General features: G+C 27.9%; 1 protein-coding gene across 1 annotated transcript in view; it reads left to right on the plus strand.

The window, feature by feature from the left end:
* Positions 1–18,618, plus strand: part of PGAP1 (GPI inositol-deacylase) — a 78,173-nt gene that overhangs the window by 27,860 nt on the left and 31,695 nt on the right. The window contains exons 5-13 of the mRNA XM_067286891.1: positions 325–367; positions 10,707–10,789; positions 12,533–12,629; positions 12,712–12,902; positions 13,484–13,536; positions 15,535–15,601; positions 17,329–17,493; positions 17,824–17,895; positions 17,982–18,049. Coding sequence (XP_067142992.1) covers positions 325–367; positions 10,707–10,789; positions 12,533–12,629; positions 12,712–12,902; positions 13,484–13,536; positions 15,535–15,601; positions 17,329–17,493; positions 17,824–17,895; positions 17,982–18,049 — 839 coding nt within the window. The remainder of the gene's footprint in view (positions 1–324; positions 368–10,706; positions 10,790–12,532; positions 12,630–12,711; positions 12,903–13,483; positions 13,537–15,534; positions 15,602–17,328; positions 17,494–17,823; positions 17,896–17,981; positions 18,050–18,618) is intronic.

Raw genomic sequence — 18,618 nt, forward strand, 5'->3', positions numbered from 1 at the left:
TGTTGCAGAGGACATTCCAGCATTTGTTCATCTTTTAAAATTGAAATTTGTTTCTTTTTGTCCTGAAGGTCATTTTAAGTTGACTAAAGACTTTTGAAAATTAAAATTATACTGCATTTTTAAAGGTTTGAGTAGTAGTACTGTGGTTTATGACAGAAAAGTGCAATTTATTAAAAAAAAAATTAAATAAATGTTTGATATTTTTTGCTATGATAATAAATATAATGAACATGGATATAAATATATGATATTTATTAGTTATTAGATGTTAAGAAAACTGTGATGTTTTTATATTCTAATATTTATTTGATATTTAATTTTCAGGAACTATCTGCATTATTTGGTGGTGTTTTAGAAAAGCAAACAGGTATTATAAATTTAACAATCGGAATTTAATTCTGATTGTTAAATTTTGGTTATTAGATATAATTAAATTAAGTTTTTTTAAAAAAAGTAAAGCATACAACATTTTACAATGTAAATGTAAACTAAATATTATGGTCAAATTCTTATTTCAATTAATTATTAAAACCTTTACCCAGCTTCAGTTTTTGCATAAAGTCAATCACAAAATATGACTCAAAAATGTGTGAACAATGATCTATATGATAATATAAAGTACATTTTAACCTTGTATATTAAATATATTATTATTAATATTTTGTGTAATATATACAGTTGAATCTGTCTATTTTGAATCTCATGGGGATGAGAAAAAATTCAAGGTAAACAGGTTTTGAGATATAGAAGTTCCTACAGAAAACACTAATAGATTTGATTGGCAGTACAGTATTTTATTAATACAATAGCAAGTTCAGTATATACCTATAGTAGGTAATAATAAAAGATTTTTGACATATCTTAACAGAAATAGTTTGTCAATAGTTTCTGATGTCCAACTTTCTTCATCTAATAAGACACAAGCCAAACTCACAGCCAATCAGAGAAAAGCAGCATTAATTGCAACTGTATGCTGTATTGCAAGAGATGTTTATCAACTGCAATTTATACTATCAAAATGTAGTTGCTGAGATTTGAATTTGTAATTGACATTTCAGTCCATAATTTGAGATAAAGGTTTTGGGAGAAAATTGTTTGAAATAAACATGGAAGATATATTGAATTTATGCTGAAAATGCAGGGAGAAAAATAAGTTTTGAGATAAAGACGTTTTCAAGATAAACATATTTGAGAGAGACTGGTTCAACTGTATGTTTTATTTATGAAATTTTTAGTTAGCTAGAACATTTTATGATTTTATAAAACTAACAAATTCTATAATCTGTGGGACATTCCATTTCAGTTCAGATAGGAGTTAACATGATCCAAATTTTGAGGATTTTCATGGAATGGTTTTGTTTTATATCCATATGAAGCGTTGCCAAAACATTTTGAAAAATTTTTATGTTTTGTTATTTTATGTTAGTTTTCAGATTTTGAACTTTTTGAAAAAGCTGTTTACTTGAACACACAACTTGGAAAGTAAGTGCATATGGAGATGGGATTTGTTGAATTTTATAGTTAAAGGGTTAGGAAACAATAGTTCATAGTTCATTTTTTGATTTGAACATTTTTTTTGTATGTTTTTAAATTTCAAATTTATTTTATTTATTACATATAAAGAAGGAAATGTCACAAGACAATTAATATCATCTCTGATAAATAATGCCCATGACAAAGAATTAAAATACAACTAACAAATATATTTAAATATATATAAATAACAAATTACAAATTATAAAATAACTGTCTACAGATGTGTTTAAAATGTAAAAAATCTTATGTAAAGATTGTTCCACTAGGTCCATATTCTGAATAGACCATAGAAGAAGGATTTGAAAGTGGCCAGCCTAGAGGATGGAGTAAAAAAAAACAAGTTTGATTTTGAGTAACTCTTAGTGGAATTCTCTTAGCCAATCAGAATGAATGAAACTATGGAAATATTTAAATAAAAATAAACAATCAAAGTATTTGACGTTTGGAAGAATTAGCAATTTTCAATCTGGAACTAGCTACATTAGAATTAGGGGTAAAAGGAAGGTTACAAAGCTTATTTAAAATAAGAAATACTTTATCTAATTCTTTTAATATCTTTTCTAAATGGGAAGAAACAGCCATAGCCCATATTGGCAGACAATAATAAAGTAAAGACTGAATATTGAGAAAATAAATGGATTGTAATACTGTTTTATAAGAAATAGTTTTGCAAAAGTGCCAAAGAATTTTATAATGAATATAAGGATTTAATGATTTTATCAACATGTCCTTGGAATGTAAGTTTAGTATCAAAAATAATACTGAGGTCATTAAAGAATTAACATATTTTATTATCTATGTAGAAAGTGAGGAACTGAGTATTATGAATTAGTGAAAAACACATTATTACAGATTTTTGGCTTTAATTTTTAGATTAGCATTTTCCAGGACAGGAAGTTAAATAATGTAGATAAGTCTGAAAGGCATAAGGGTTGTGGTTGATCACTTTAATATTGTCAGCATAGAATATTACAGGTGAAGTAATTTGACCAAGTATATTGTCAAGTCTTTGTATATTGTTTTGCCTAAAGTTGAATTTTGCTCAATGCCACATAAAGGAGAAAAATTCAAAACTTCAAAATCACAAAGTTTAATTTTACAGGTACATAGAAGTTAGTAATTATTAAGCCAGGATTGATATGCAGGTTTCAGTTTTGAAGTATACTCTAACGAGGGGATGGCATGACATTGGGATCACTGATTTTGACCAAACTTGATGAGGTTATAGTGCATCCCCATTGACTGACATGTGCCAAGTAGTAATGTGCACTATTCAAAATTAAAGGAGAAAATTGAGGTTGAAAATTGCAAATCACTTAAAACCTACAGAATTTCTCTCATTTGTAGTGTGGTTGGTGGCTTGGTGAGGGCATGTCAATTTCATTACAATGAGGTTTGTGTTTTGAATCTTGGTGGTATCAATGTATATTTTTTTTTAATACAAAATTATAATTTTTAATTTGTTATTTTTAAATGTATAATATTGTTAGAGAGAAAAACTGATTTATTTTTAGAAAACTACAAATGAACAATAAACAGGGTAATAAAACAATAAAATCCATCTGTTTCAAGTAACAGGTCAATCTCAAAAGCAATTAACAAATGCTTCCTAACAATATTTATTTAAAATCAAAACATTTTCTGTATTTTCATGTACAGTTCAAACTTACTCTGACAACAAAGTCATTGTTTAACCTAAATGCCTCTATAATTGCATCTTTATTTTGCTAAAGAATGAAAAGATGGCTTTGATAGCATAGAAATTTGTTCTACAGAAGAATCACTGCATAACAATATTACAAAATTTACATATTATGAAAGCATCCTTCAAAATCAAGACCTAATTGCAGCCAAGAGTTCTTCAACAATTTCAGAAGTTGCAAAGGTGGTAAGAAAAAAAAAATATTTATAAGCACTCTGATATTTTCCAATGTGATATGGTATGAATGATTCTCCTCCAAATTAGTTGATGATGGAGAAGTGTTTTTAAACATTAATCAAGTTTGTTTTTCCAGTAACATATGTAAATCTTTTTATTGTAAAAAAAATCTGCATTTATTCAGTGCATACACTGCAGAAATGTTTATAGTTTCATATGCTTCTAAGACAATTATCATTTACAAAATTGTGCTCACAGAAAGCAAACAAATTGAATAATGTTAACAAAAATGTCTTTTTTTATTAACAAAATTGGCCTTGAATAATAATAATTTTGTGTAAATCTAATCATCTTCTCAAATAAATTATAAATAAATGTTAGTACAAATTCCATATATACTGTTCATGAATATTTGAAAATAACTTTTAAATGAATAAAATAAATTAAAAAATATCAAGAATATATTAAAAAGTATAATTCTATTTAAAAAAAATACATTGATACTACCAAGTTTTGAAACAAACCTCACTGTTATGAAACTGGAGTACCCCCCACCAAGCCACCAGCCATACTACAAATGAGGAAAATTCTGTAGGTTGTAAGTGATTTGCAATTTTCAACCTCAATTTCCTCCTTTAATTTTGAATATTGCACCTTACTGTTTGGCACATGTCAGTTATTGGGGATGCACTATAACCTCATCGAGTATGATCAAAATTGGTAACCTCAGTGTCTTGCTGTCCCCTTGTAAGAGTTAAAACAATTGGGAATTACAGAATTGAATGCTTAGCTAATATCTATATAAATTATAAAAATGGGTTACTTTCTTTCAAAATTCTGAAAGATTATTGATATAGTTTCTAAAAGATTGGTGGCAGTGGATGGATGCTGAAGACAATGCTGAATTGGTACTAATTTAGAAGAAATTGTTGACTGTAGTTTATGGTTTAAACAAATTTTGAAAGTTTTCAAATGTGGCAGATGAAATAGAAATGGTATGGAAACAATTTTTGTTCTCTTTAGGTACAGCTATAATGTTTGATGAGAACCATTGTTTGGGAACAATACTATTTTGAACAAATTTGAAAAGTAATATGGATAGAATAACTGCAGATATTGTTTGAAGGATTTTTTTAAAATAGCATAAATTTAAAAAAAAATTAAGGCTGTTATTTGAGTTATTTAAGGTTTCTATTGCTTTAAAGGAAAAGACATGTACAAATAAAAGTGAGGAGATAATGGAGAATATATGGCATTAGAAAGTAGAGTAGTAAATCTTCTTTTAAAATTATTGTACACTTTGTAAATATTATCATCTTGAACAAGAGGTAATTTACATGATATTCTTTTAGAAAAACAATGTATAAAAGACCAAAAAGTGTGAGGGTTGAATGAAAATGACTTATCTTATTAAAATAGGTTTGGAAAGAAGTATGGCATTCTTGGATGTATTTTATTTAGATGATATGGTATATGTAAAGATTTCGGGGATTACCAGAGTCTCTCCATTTGTTCTAATGTTTTTGAAGTAAATTACATAGCTTTTTCAGATAATAAGTAAACCTTTTTTGTGTGAAATTTTAACAATATTGCAAAAATCTGTGCATAGAAGATAAAAGAATATTAGACAAGGGTAATCCCAAAAGTAAGGTCTCCTATATTTTTTAAAAAATACAAAGAAACGTTTATTTTTAATAATGTTCATATTATTTTAAAGCTTGAACACTTATCTATTTTTCTACATAATCACCACCGGTCAATGCATTTTTGTTGGTGCTGTGGCACTTTTTGTATGCCCATGTCATACCAGCTCACCATCATGTTGCACAACCCATTTTACGCACACCTTCCAATATTGCAACTTTTCTGTTAAAATTTTATGAATGGTGCTTCGGGAAAACCCCAAGAATCAAAATGCAGAGATCATCCAGAGTGATTCGCTGATCTGCATGCATGGTTTGCTCAATCTTTGCAACTGACTCATCGCAAATTGACTGTCTTCTGCTTCTTTCTTCTTTGTGAATTTCAGTATAATCAGCTGCAAACTCCCTACACCACTTGAGGACATTTTTGACATCTATGTACAGTACAATTCACCATACATTTCCATCAATTGGCGATTAATTTCAATCGGTTTAACACGACATGGCAGAGAGCTGGTATGACATGGGCATACAAAAATTGCACAGCACATACAAAAATGTATTGACCGAAATGGCAATTATTTAAATAAATAGATAAATGTTTAAGCTTTAAAATGATATGAACATTATTGAAAATAAACATTTCTTTGTATTTTTTAAAAAATAGGAGACCTTTTGGGATTACCCTCATAAATAATATCAGACATTGCATTAATAGAGATATTGTTAGAATCAAGATAAGGTCAATTCGTGGAACACAGATAGGTGACAACCAGTTAATTTGGGACAATAAGGGTAATTTAAGAAATTACTTCATTTCATCAGAATTTAAACAGGGAGAAACTTCAAGGCAAATAGGTATGTGGTCAGACAGAAAACCATGGATTAGGTAGGCAGTAGTATGGCAGTTGCTAATGACTGTGAAGAAATAGATCAAGGTAGGAATTCCCCCTTGATGGAAAAGATGCTATCTGAGATAAATTAAAAAGGAAAAATTTCATTTACAAAATAAAGTTTAGCAGGGTCCATAATGCTATAGTCCTGAGGAATTCCAATTAACATTAGAAAGATTAAAATTGCTGCACATAACAAATATCATGAGGAATAATAAAAGAAAATAAAAAAACTGTGAATGATTTGGAAAACAGACATTTTCTCAGGGTGAAGAGCATAAATAATGGTTAAAATAAGTTTATATTCTGGGATTTTTAAAATAAGAACAGAATCAATATATTTAAAAATTTTAAAAACTTGTAAAGTTGGGGAAAGCTAACAAGGATTTTTCCATCTCTTTGATTAGGGCATTCTAAAGATATATATGAGTAACCTGTTAGAGTAATAAAATTTGCAATATCATATGATAATGAGGTGAACTAACTTTGGGTAATAATATAAAAATCATACGTATCACTTAATATAGATGAGAGAGAGAAGCATTTATTTTTGATGGAACAAACATTTAGCATAAAAATTTTTATTGGGATATTCAAATAAGACATAATGGAGAAAAAAATATAAATGAAAGTATATTAATAATAAAAAATAGACATAAACCAATATTTGAAAAATTATTAATAACAACTAAATAAAGGTGGATAAAAGCCAAGTGGTTGTTATTAACACGAATTTGTGTTCGATACTTTGAAGAATAATACAACACGGTTTCACAAGAATCAATAACAATATAATTTATAGTGTTAAGAAAAAATAACAATTGTTAAAGAAAATAGTGTATGAACAATAAATTACAATTACAATAGATGGTGTGAGATTAAGAGATGAAGAGGAAACCTCACCATGAAGAGGAAATTAATAAAATGATTATAAAACAAGAAGTTAAGCCATATAATGATCTTGCGCCATCAGATAAAAAGAAGAAACAAGCTGGTTGGTAGAATCCTCTACATTAATAGTAGTTGAAGAAGATAAATCCACTATTAAATAAATAAATGATCATGCACTGATGTAGAATTGCAGATAAAGTGTTATAATTAATTCAACAAGATAGATATCTTGATAAAAGATAGGCAATCGTTGATTTGATCATATGTAAAGATGAAACAAGGATCAGATGAAAATACTTGACAAAGAAAATCATTCTTACAGTTAATTACAGCAATATACTGTATATAGATATGCAAAATTTCAGAAGAAACCAAGATATAATTTGAAATATAAATATTATTAAATAATAATAATTTCTCTGTTTTCAAAGTTTCAAATATATTCTAAGTTTTCAATTGTTTAATGTTCAAAGTTGAATATCCCAAAATACCCTCTTTTGATTTCACTCTCTCTACATATTTTTTGTTTATACCCTTTGTTCTACTCAATGACAGTTTGGTGGAGGCAATTTTTCATTTAAGGGAGAAAAGTCAAGTCAAAATTTTATTGCACTATCTGATACAAAGCATATGGTATGCTTGACATTGTTTATAGATTCAGGAGAAAAGTACTGGGTCTGATATTGCTTGTGTAGATGTGTAATGGCAAAGTCATTACACATCTACACAAATCAGTCTCCAAACCCTGACCCCACACTTTGTATTTGTGCTAGATCATGAATATTTTTGAGCACTGACTTATAGAGATCTGAAATTCTTATTTAAGTATCAGAAGTGAACTGAGCAGCAATTGCACAAGCAGCCAATCTCTTTAGTGTACTGTCCAGCTTGTTGCTTAGTCCCTTGCCATGTAATGTTGAAAAACGTGCTGAATTACACTGCCCCAGGTTCTGTAACCTAGGGTTAGTTTGCTCAAAAATATTAAAGGAATGACCTTCTGTTATGTATCTGATGATTCAGTGAAACAAGAGCAAGAGGCAAGTCAAGTTATGAATTAATTAATATTCAATAAATGGCATCCAAAAACAGACCACTGATGATTGCTAATTGTTCTTATCCCATAAAAGTCTGTTCAGGAAAACACCTTATGATGTAAATGCACTTCCAGTATCCACAAACTGTCCTTAGCAAGGTATAATCCACCTCTTGTAGGCCAGGTGATTCGTTCTTCTTGAGCCAGACAATAACTCTTTCAATGAAGCAAGATGAAATGACTTTTCCTTAGCAGGATCAAAGCAAACTTGATTTTCCTGCTGTAACTTATCTATATGTGTGCTGGCAGATGACCAATCAGCATTTCTGCTCTTTTGGTAGTCCTCTATCTGGTCTGCTGCATATTCAAATCTAACGGATTGTGGAACATTCTCTTGTGAATGATTGGTCCAAAATCAGACCAATCCTAACAAGCCATGATTCTACCACGACGGGCCCTTACATATAGATCTAAGGAGGAATCCATCATTAAGGAAATTAGGGTAAACTATGTAGTTCTGCCAATGTCTTCAGATATCATTGGAATGAAGACAGAGTCTGTGGAGTCTTCAGAAGAAAAGGATTTTAAGCTCATTGATGTTGAGGAATGCTAAAAGGATGTTGAAAATCTGGAAACTATCACACAGAGAGTTACCAGTAAATTGGCTACTGAAAACAGACATGTAGTAAAATGTGTGATTACTAACATTTTTACCAGTTTTTCTTTCCAGAGCTGCTGTAAGACAGGCCACTGTGCCAAAGTAAGAAACCATGGAAATGAAATCACTGGTGATAAGATGAAAAAAATCAATTGATTCCTGTACTGAACTAAGTGGAAAAAATCATGTTTGAACTTTGCATTTATAATTCTTCCAAATACATTGAATTTGTTACTATGACTAGAGATTTGAATAGGTGGGGAATGTTGTCATTCCATATTCATATGTGATTCCAATCTATTGCCCTGCTCCTGGGCCTGTAAACTGATGACAAGCACACGATATGCTTTGTATGGGTAGAGCATCAAAACTTTGACTTGACTTTTTTTTCTTAAATGAAAATTACCTCCACTAAACTTTGTCATTCAGTAGAACAAAGGTATGAGTAAAAATAGAGTGAAAACGGACAAAATTAAATGATGGATGTTTTGAGCTATTCAACTTTCAACATTGAACATTTGAAAATTGAAACTTACAAAAAATGTTCAAATGAAAAAATGAACTATGAGCTATTGTTCCCCGTCTCTTTAACTTCAAAATTCAACAAATTGCATCTCCATATTACACTTACTTACTGAGATACATATATTTAAGTAAACAGCTTTTTCAGAAAGTTCAAAATTTGGAAACTAGTATAATATTTTTAATGAAAATTTTGCAAAACATTTTGGCTGGCTTATTATAGATGCAAAATAAACCCACTCTGTGAAAATTGTTAAAATCTGGAATTATGAGAATGAACTCCTGCTTGAACTGACATGGAATGACCTCTGTGCTGAAGTATTTTTTAAACAATTTGAAAAATTTAATTTTCATTTAAAAATATCTAATATTAAGAAAATAACTATAAAACAAGTTGATAAAAATAGTGTAAACAACTTATTAATACCTAAAGTCTGTAATAATTCACTTCAGTTTTACAACAAATTTTTAAAGCTTTTAGAATAATATGATGTCATTTTAGAATAAAATATACATTAATAATTTATTATTAGAGTAATAATGATAATTTATGGTGTAAAAATATAGTGAATTTAAACTGTTCATATTTAAATAATTTTTGATTCAATAAAATAAATTTTTATTTATTGAAAAATAATTAATAATAATAATAATAATTTTTTTGGTCATTTTTTGCACACTTAATTACTTAGCTTTTGTTGTTATATTTCATTTTCATTTTTTGGATGAAACATTATTTTATGTATATGTAGTGGTGATATTCAGCGGGTTCGCATAGGTTTGGCCGAACCCATTGTTAAAATTTTCAGTTTTCCGAACCTTGTTAAACACACGGAACATTTCTCAGTGGTTTTGTTTTTTTAAAAAAATATATTAGAATATACATATTATACTCTGTAATACTACTAAACTAGAGTCTTATACCCCGTTCGCACCGAGCATTTCAATCTAGATTGTGAGCAAGGTTGGGGACTATGTCTTGGTGCGATCTCTCTAGACTGTTTCAATCTCGACCGAAATGAGGTTTAATTGCGATCGATTCAAGAGAGTTCTTGAAACTAGATCCAGTCATAAGAGAGATCCCACAATCTCATGTGCATGAGATAATACAAGATGGCTGTGGAAGATGTGTCGGGCTATGGACAGCAAAATAAAAAGGATATTGTATTACGAGAGATGATGACATCTGTCTACTATCAGTAGTGCCATTCGGGGTGAAAAATTTCTCTGCCTAAAAAAAAAAGGGCGACAGCACTAATATACTATTGTTACCTGGTCTTTGCCCAGGGCTCGTTACGTTCTGAATATGCCACTGATTATTAGATATATCGCAAGAAAAGGTATTGTATTTATTTCTAGCCAAAACTTCCATTTTGTTTGTCGGTGAGTGTCAGGGAAAAATTTTCTGCTAGCGAACCCTTTGTTAAATATTTCGAATATCACCACTGTGTATATGTATAATATAACGAAGTGAATTGAATTTGTTATTTTATCAATTAATTGAAGAAATAAAAATAAATTCAAATATGGGAAGGTAAATTTCAATTGACTAAAATGACATTATAATATCTTTGGTGATTTAAAATTATTTATAAACTGTCAAAATTAAATGTAATTTTTATTTAATAAAATAGTAATTATTTACTTTCAGCTTTCTTGCAGGAATGTGTTAATTACATAAGAAAGCTTTACAGGAATTCTAACACAAAAATTATTTTTCTTGGTCATTCAATGGTGAGTTTTCATTATGTTAGAAATTTAAATTTCAGAAATATTTCAAAATTTTTAATTAAAGAGAAAAAGACAGAGAGAGAAATGTGTGAATGTGAAATTCAGATATTAATTTGTCTAAATGATTACAGTATTAGAAATTTGAGTTAAATTAACATTTTTTACATAAATGCAAAAATTATTAAACAATAAACTAGTCTATCTGAAGTATTAAAAAACCAAAATTATCACTCAGAAATGTTGACACTCCAAGAAGCTTTTAGTGTTTAAGCATATTATGTGATTTGGTCTAAGATATAGAGTTATGTATTGGACTAAAGTATTTTCAGTCATTGTTGCATCCCATGCAGTGATCACATTTTCATATGTGATTCCAATCTATTGCCCTGCTCCTGGGCCTGTAAACTGATGACAAGCACACAATATGCTTTGTATGGGTAGAGCATAGAAACTTTGACTTGACTTTTTTTTCTTAAATGAAAATTACCTCCACTAAACTTTGTCATTCAGTAGAACAAAGGTATGAGTAAAAATAGTGTGAAAATGGACATATGTGATTCCAATCTATTGCCCTGCTCCTGGGACCTATGCAGTGATCACATTTTTGGCTTTGATGTGTGTCATATGTTCATTGTGAAAAATGCTCTAGAAACTTTTATTTTAATATCTCTGATGCATTCACTCTTGTTAACTATAAATTTCACTATTTCTCCAATAGATGACATTATGTTACAAAAATTATTTTGCCTTTTTTTTTTTGCAGGATAATGTAGTTTACTTTTTGGAATCTGACAGTGTCTATAGGTTCATACTATATATTCATTTGATGCTGTTTGGTTTTTATAACAAAAAAACATATAATTAATGTTAAAATGCATTTTACACTTTTGAAAAAAAATCTCTGTCGATATTATTTCGGATATACAGTGGTACCTTGACTTAAGTGTGTCCCAACTTACGAGTTTTTCAAGATAGGAGCTGTGTGTCAGCTGATTTTTTGCTTTGAGTTGAGAGCTGAAATTTGGGTTATGAGTCAGCTTTAGATACCCCACCACTAGTTTGTGCAGAAAATGCCACAGCAAACTGTAGATTAAGAAAAAGATAGAAAACTGCTGTAATTTCATCACTTATGTTACTCTTCCAATGTCTAACAGGTTAGCTTATAGAAAAACATATAATCGAGTGATGTAAGCATTAATTTACTTCCATGTTTTTTACGGCACCATAGTCTCTCATTTCTTAAATTTTCCATCTTTTCTTTCTTTATCTATGCAGCAAACATTGCAACATCTGCAAAACCAGTTTATTGCAGTACATTCTATTGTGTTTTTATACAATATTTGTTATTTATAAGTAAATTTTTCTTATTTAAAAACATGTAACAAAAAAATTGTGGTGTTTTAGGATCCGGAATGGATTAATGGCATTTCAATTCATTTTAATGGGGAAAATTGATTTGACATATGAGTAATTTGAGTTACGAGTTTCATTGCAGAATGAATTAAACTCGTAAGTCAAGGCACCACTGTATTCAGTTTTATTTAAAAATGTGTTTTTGGCATAAAATAGTTAAATTTTTATTTTTCTAATGATATATTAATGATGAGTAATTTCAAATTATAAATTTGTGAATTACTCATCAATTACTGGACCCTATCAATTAATTTTATATTATTATAAATATTTAATTTTTCATTTTTTACATTTAATTTAACATTTTTTATTTATTTAATTGTATTTTTAAAGGGAGGAATTATAATAAGGAGTCTCTTAGTAAATGAAGAATTTAATTCATCTGATATTTATCTCGTAATTACATTAGCATCTCCGCATAAAAGACCAGGTATGATTAATCTTATGGTAGAATTTTATTTGTTTACTATATGTTTAATTAATAAAATATTATTATTACTCTTACTATACAGTGATTACAATGGATCCATTTATAAGTATGTATTATGATAAATTACAAATTGAATGGCAGAGAAAATGTTACAGTGAATTGCAGCATCTTTCATTTATATCTATTGCTGGTGGAAACAGAGATTTGTTAGTAAGAAGTGACCTAACTGTTATACCTTCTTCCTATAATCTGCAAAATGATATCAATGTTCATGTAAGCATATTAATTTTTGTAACTTTGTTTTAGCAGAATTTTTTACTGAATGAAATATTTGATAGTTATGAATTATTCATTTTTCATAAGTTCTCATTTGACATTTGAGATTAAAATTGTTATTTAATTTCGTAAATATTAGAAAATGAAGATTTATTTATAAAATGCAATAAATTATAACTTGTCTTGTACAAACTGTTTTTATAATACTTTTATTAATTATCTCAATTTCTTGCCTATAATCTTCAAGAACAATTTTTCATTTGCAAAAAACATTTATCTTTGTGTAATTTGTATAAAAGTTTTGTATCATTTATTTGCTTTCTTGGCATATCAGCTATAAAATGATGAAAATTGCAAGGACATTAAATAATTAAAAATATTTTCAAGTCTAGGAAAAAATTAATGATTACTGAAATGTCAAATTTTTTTTCAGTGTTTTTAATTTAATAATTAAAAATGAATGCATAATATCAAAAATAGTTAACATTATGATGATAAAATTTAATAAATTATTTATTAAAATAAATTTATTTATTTATTAAGATTTTCATTTCATTGAATTAAAAAAATGTTTTTAGACAAATTCTATTCCAGCTGTTTGGGTTTCTACAGATCATCTATGCATTATATGGTAAGTGAAAGAGATTTATATAAGTGTATTCTGTTTAAAATTTATTTGTAAATTTTAATGATATAGCTAGAAATGTATTTTACCTTAATGAAAATGAAATACAGGTATACCTCACCTTACATCAGTAATTGGTTTCAGGAGAGGCGACATAAGTTGAATTTACTTGTCACTAGGCTAAACCACAGATTACTATTCCCAGTTCTGTATTTTATTTATAAATGCCTTTTTGAATAATATATGGTTAATAAGAATCTATTTTAAGCTTACAAACAAATAAATTTTAGTTTTTAATATAGTACAGAAAAAGATAGTAGAGAAGAAAAAAGTAATCTAAATTTACAAATACATATATATATGTACAGTACATATATGTAAATGTACTGTACATGTTTACAATTTGGTGATGTTTACAGTACATTGCAGACCCTTTATTTGTGAATGTGGTTTCTCTAAGACATTTTAAAATAAGATGATTTTTTAAAGTTAAATAACAAATACAGTTATTAAAATTATTTTGCGATAGTAGAAAATAAACTAATTTATGTTAAATTTATTAATTTTATCTTGAAGAAACTGTGCTTTATGTTTTCTTTCTTGCAAAGATACAATGCAGTGACAGTAGATTTAAAACACTGGGCAAATTTTCATCCTTTATTCAGTTGGAACGCTTTTTACATCGCACGTTTCGGGCCGATGCCCCTCTTCAGCCAACTTTTATCTTTTCTTGGTATTTGTTATCTTGATGTTGAACCATGTTCTTCTCTCAAATGATGATATTCGCCATTTCTATATTAATAATTTAGTTTTATCTGAGGCAAAATGGGTTTCCTCAAGATAAAACTAAATTATTAATATAGAAATGGCGAATATCATCATTTGAGAGAAGAACATGGTTCAACATCAAGATAACAAATACCAAGAAAAGATAAAAGTTGGCTGAAGAGGGGCATCGGCCCGAAACGTGCGATGTAAAAAGCGTTCCAACTGAATAAAGGATGAAAATTTGCCCAGTGTTTTAAATCTACTGTCACTGCATTGTATCTTTGCAAGAAAAAAAAAAAGGAAAAAAAAATTTATTAATATCGAGTGGCGCTGACAACGACGCCAAATGGTAGATATTGAAACTACCGTGAAAAATGCTAATAATGAGTACTTAAAGACCACTAAATAAAACAACAACACAGAAACACAGATGTTTTCATGTTTCATTCTCTAGGATTTATGATGATTATATTAACATTTTAATATGATTTTATGTTCTTTTAACGCTTTTCTAGTGATTTTATGATTTCAATATTTGTGGCGGATGGATGTAAAGTCGAATAAAATGACTTAAACTTGATTTTTATTTTTCCATATACTTTTTTTGACAAACAACGTATAATCAAGAATGACGTAACTCTAGGTATACCTGTAATATTCTTGAATAAAACTGAACATTTAAATACAATTAAATGTACAGTTTAAATGAATATTTTGATTTACTGTGTTTTATGGCATATAAAACATGAATTTTGTTTAAAAAAAAGACTAAAAAAAATTGTCCTGTATCTTATATAGGAAGTTGTGATTTTCCATAGATGATCACAACTCCATATATTAATAAATATGAATAATGAATATTCATATACTAATGAATTTCTCAGATGGCATTCAGGTAACCTCTACCTAGCCCGACTCTTTAATAAAAATGTTATTGTTTAATTAAACATATACTTATTATTATTATTTGTTGCTTGTTTTAGCTAAACCACTTTTGCAAAAATATACATGTTTTTTGTACAAAAACATTAGTAACCCTATACAGGAGCCACAGTGCAACTGTTGAGGGACTTAGAGAGTCTGAAATGTATTTTAAAAAGAGTGGACCATAGAAAAATAAAGCATTCTAGCAAAACAATTGCTGTATAGTTTCTATATTTTTTGGATGTAATATATTATCAATGACCAGTGTGTTTCAAAAAAAGAATTTAAAGTTATTTTTTTAATACTTGTTAGGTGTAAACAGTTGGTGCTTTCTGTTGTTCGCACTTTATTTGATCTTGTTGATGTAAAGACAAAAGAAGTAAGTACTCTTAATATGATTCATATGTTGTTTATTTTTTTTTTACAATATTCTTAGCAATTTTAAGATTTTGCTTATTTCACATAATACTAAGGATGTCAGTAGTAATATCATTAAAGTTGCCAATATCTGGGCTAGCAAATTAGAAACCTTATCTAGACAGCCAATAATCAAGATTTTTTGGACTATCAGAAATTGTTATTTATTTAATAAATTTATTTCTTTTCTATTATTTTTAATAGTTATTGACATAAAAGTACTTTTCTAGCATTAATTTGCAATAATTAGTACATTTTTGCACATATAAAACATTATTTCTTTTAATGAATGATAAAATAGGAAGCGTTTTAGGCCAATCTTATCCATATCTATAATTCTCAACTGGTATGTCACAGCATACTAGTTGAGAATTATTAAACTAGATAAATAGAATGATAATTCTCAACTGATGTGCCATGAAGCTTAGCTTGGCATCATTTTTGTAAATCTTGGTAACTAGCTTATGATACAGTTTAGCCAACATGGTCATATTCAACTTATTAATTTATACAGGAGTTGTATTTGTACAACTACCAACTCTACAATCATTAAATGCAGTATGTAAAAGCTTTTTCTTTATTTTAGAATAAAGAAAAAAGTTGATGCTACATTTGATGGTTGCTGTGAAAAAGTTTACTGCACTTGATGGTTGTAGAGTTTATAGTTGTACAAGTGCAGTTCTTGTAGGAGTTAAGATTTCTTGTATCTAGCTTGGTAATTCATTGAGAATTACTGAGCTAGATAAAAGAAGTAATGGATGCCAAATTACAAAATTTTTAGACCTAGCCAAAATTCAGTATTGTATTATTGAAATGAGTAATAACAAAAATTACTTTCTAAGAGCACTTATTCTTGCCATTATATTGTCAATATAAGAGTAATTTTTAAATAAAAATTGGAACAGTCCACATTAATTTAACTTGATAATAGTTAATGAATTAGGTGCTGACTAGCAAATGCTGTAATTGTCCTATTTCTTGAGGACTGAGTTTTTAACAGATGTATGTGGTACCAAGGGTGTCGCCAGGGGGCAGAGGGGCAGCTGCCCTCCCCTAGAAATTCAAAAAAATTAGTTAAATGCTAAGTTTTAATTAAAATAATCTTCTTAGGCTTCTTGTAAGTTAAAAAAAAAAATGTTTTAATTAAGATAATTTCTTTTCCGGTACATAGTAAATGATTAAAACTTTATGAATCGCTTTTATTTTACCTACATACAATTCATATCCCCTAACAATTTACATTGTCTTGCCCCCCTGGCCCATTGGCTGGCATTGTCCTTGTGTGGTACACACAGGAAAAAAACATGTTTCTATATGTGTATTAAATATATAATGAAAATGTGGGAGGAGAAATAGTTCTAAATGTAAGTTGTAACATTTTTTTCAACTTTTCTCTTTTCATGCATTAAAACAAACATAATCTTCTTTAAAACAGTAACCTGCCAAATATGGAAAATTATGGCTGGTACTATTGCATTTTATTTTATACAGATTTAACTGTATATATATTTAACTTTATATGAATTTTGGCAGAAAAAAAAATTCAAAATTTTGGTTGGAAAATATATATTTTGATGAGATTTTATCAAATTTTATTATATGTATTAAAATTATTATAATCTTTATTTAATCCTTAATTTTTCATTAAATTATTATAAATAATTTAATAAAAATAAAATGCTATTATAGGTGACAACTAATACGACATTACGACAAGATGTTCTGAAATATCACTTTTTACAAAAGTCGATGGGAAAACATTTTCCAAATTTTCCAATAGGCCATGTAACATTTTCTTTAAATGCTGAATGGATTATGAAAATAGAAAGATCATGGAGGTTTAATCAAAATAAGGTAACTATATTTTTGAAATAGTTAATTTTTGATTAGGACTAAAGGTAGGCAGTTGATAATTTTTCAGCATTTACTTTCTTAATGTTAAATTTAATGAATAGGACTATTTATTAGACCAATATTAATTTTAGTTTTTTTAATCATTGTTTCAAATTTATGATCCTTAAAAACACAAATATAAATATTTTAATCCATTAAAAATCCAAAGCATTTTATTTATTAAAATAATTTTTAAAAATTTGTATTAATAAGAATAAATTGATTTTTATTATCTTATTTTCAATTTATAAAGTATATGGTTTTTAAATTTATAAAAAATTTGTTTTTCAGGCAATGGAATTTATTTATTTTCTTGTTCCTTTAAATAAAAATGAACATATCATTGCTACAGCTACCGGACTGGTATATTTTAATTACTATTTCTTATTATTTTTATTAATTTCACTAAAGAATTAAATATTTGATTTGGTTATTCATTTCTATATCAGATACAATTTACATGGGTTATTGCTTGTAATCCACATCCTTTTAAATTTGGAATAAAACCAAATACTTGGTAAGTAAAATTTATATTATTATAATTTTCTTAATTTTACAATTTATTCTAATTAACTTTGTTTTTTTGCTATTGAGATAATATATAAAAACTTGAAAATATTTTTGAATTACAGTCAAACCTCAGTTTTTGAACATAATTTGTTCTAAAGAAATGTTCCCATAAGAAACAATATAAAATGGATTAATCAGTTCCTGACACCCAAAATGAAGCCTTTTTTTCCTACATTTTTAGGCATTTTTAGCATAAAATACAGCTATCAATGCAATGTAATATTGTATCTAATAGGATACTGTATTATATAAAATAAATTTTTATTATTTAATTTGACTTAAGCACTTTTAAAGATGAATTCTTGGATGCCATTTATATTATGTGAATTTCAATTAACACAGTTTTTATTCATGTAACTTAAATTCAACTGTAGTATGTACTCAAAAACAGAAGTAGTATTTTTTCCTCATGTGCATTGTAATCTAATTTAAATAGCAACATCATTGATGATTCATGCCATGATGTCTAATGATGTGGATGATCTCAGCCATCATTAACTTCTGAATCAGTAGTCC

This window comes from Centruroides vittatus, unplaced genomic scaffold (assembly GCF_030686945.1).
Source record: "Centruroides vittatus isolate TY-2023 unplaced genomic scaffold, ASM3068694v2 scaffold_386, whole genome shotgun sequence".
In the NCBI taxonomy this organism is placed as follows: Eukaryota; Metazoa; Arthropoda; class Arachnida; order Scorpiones; family Buthidae; genus Centruroides; species Centruroides vittatus.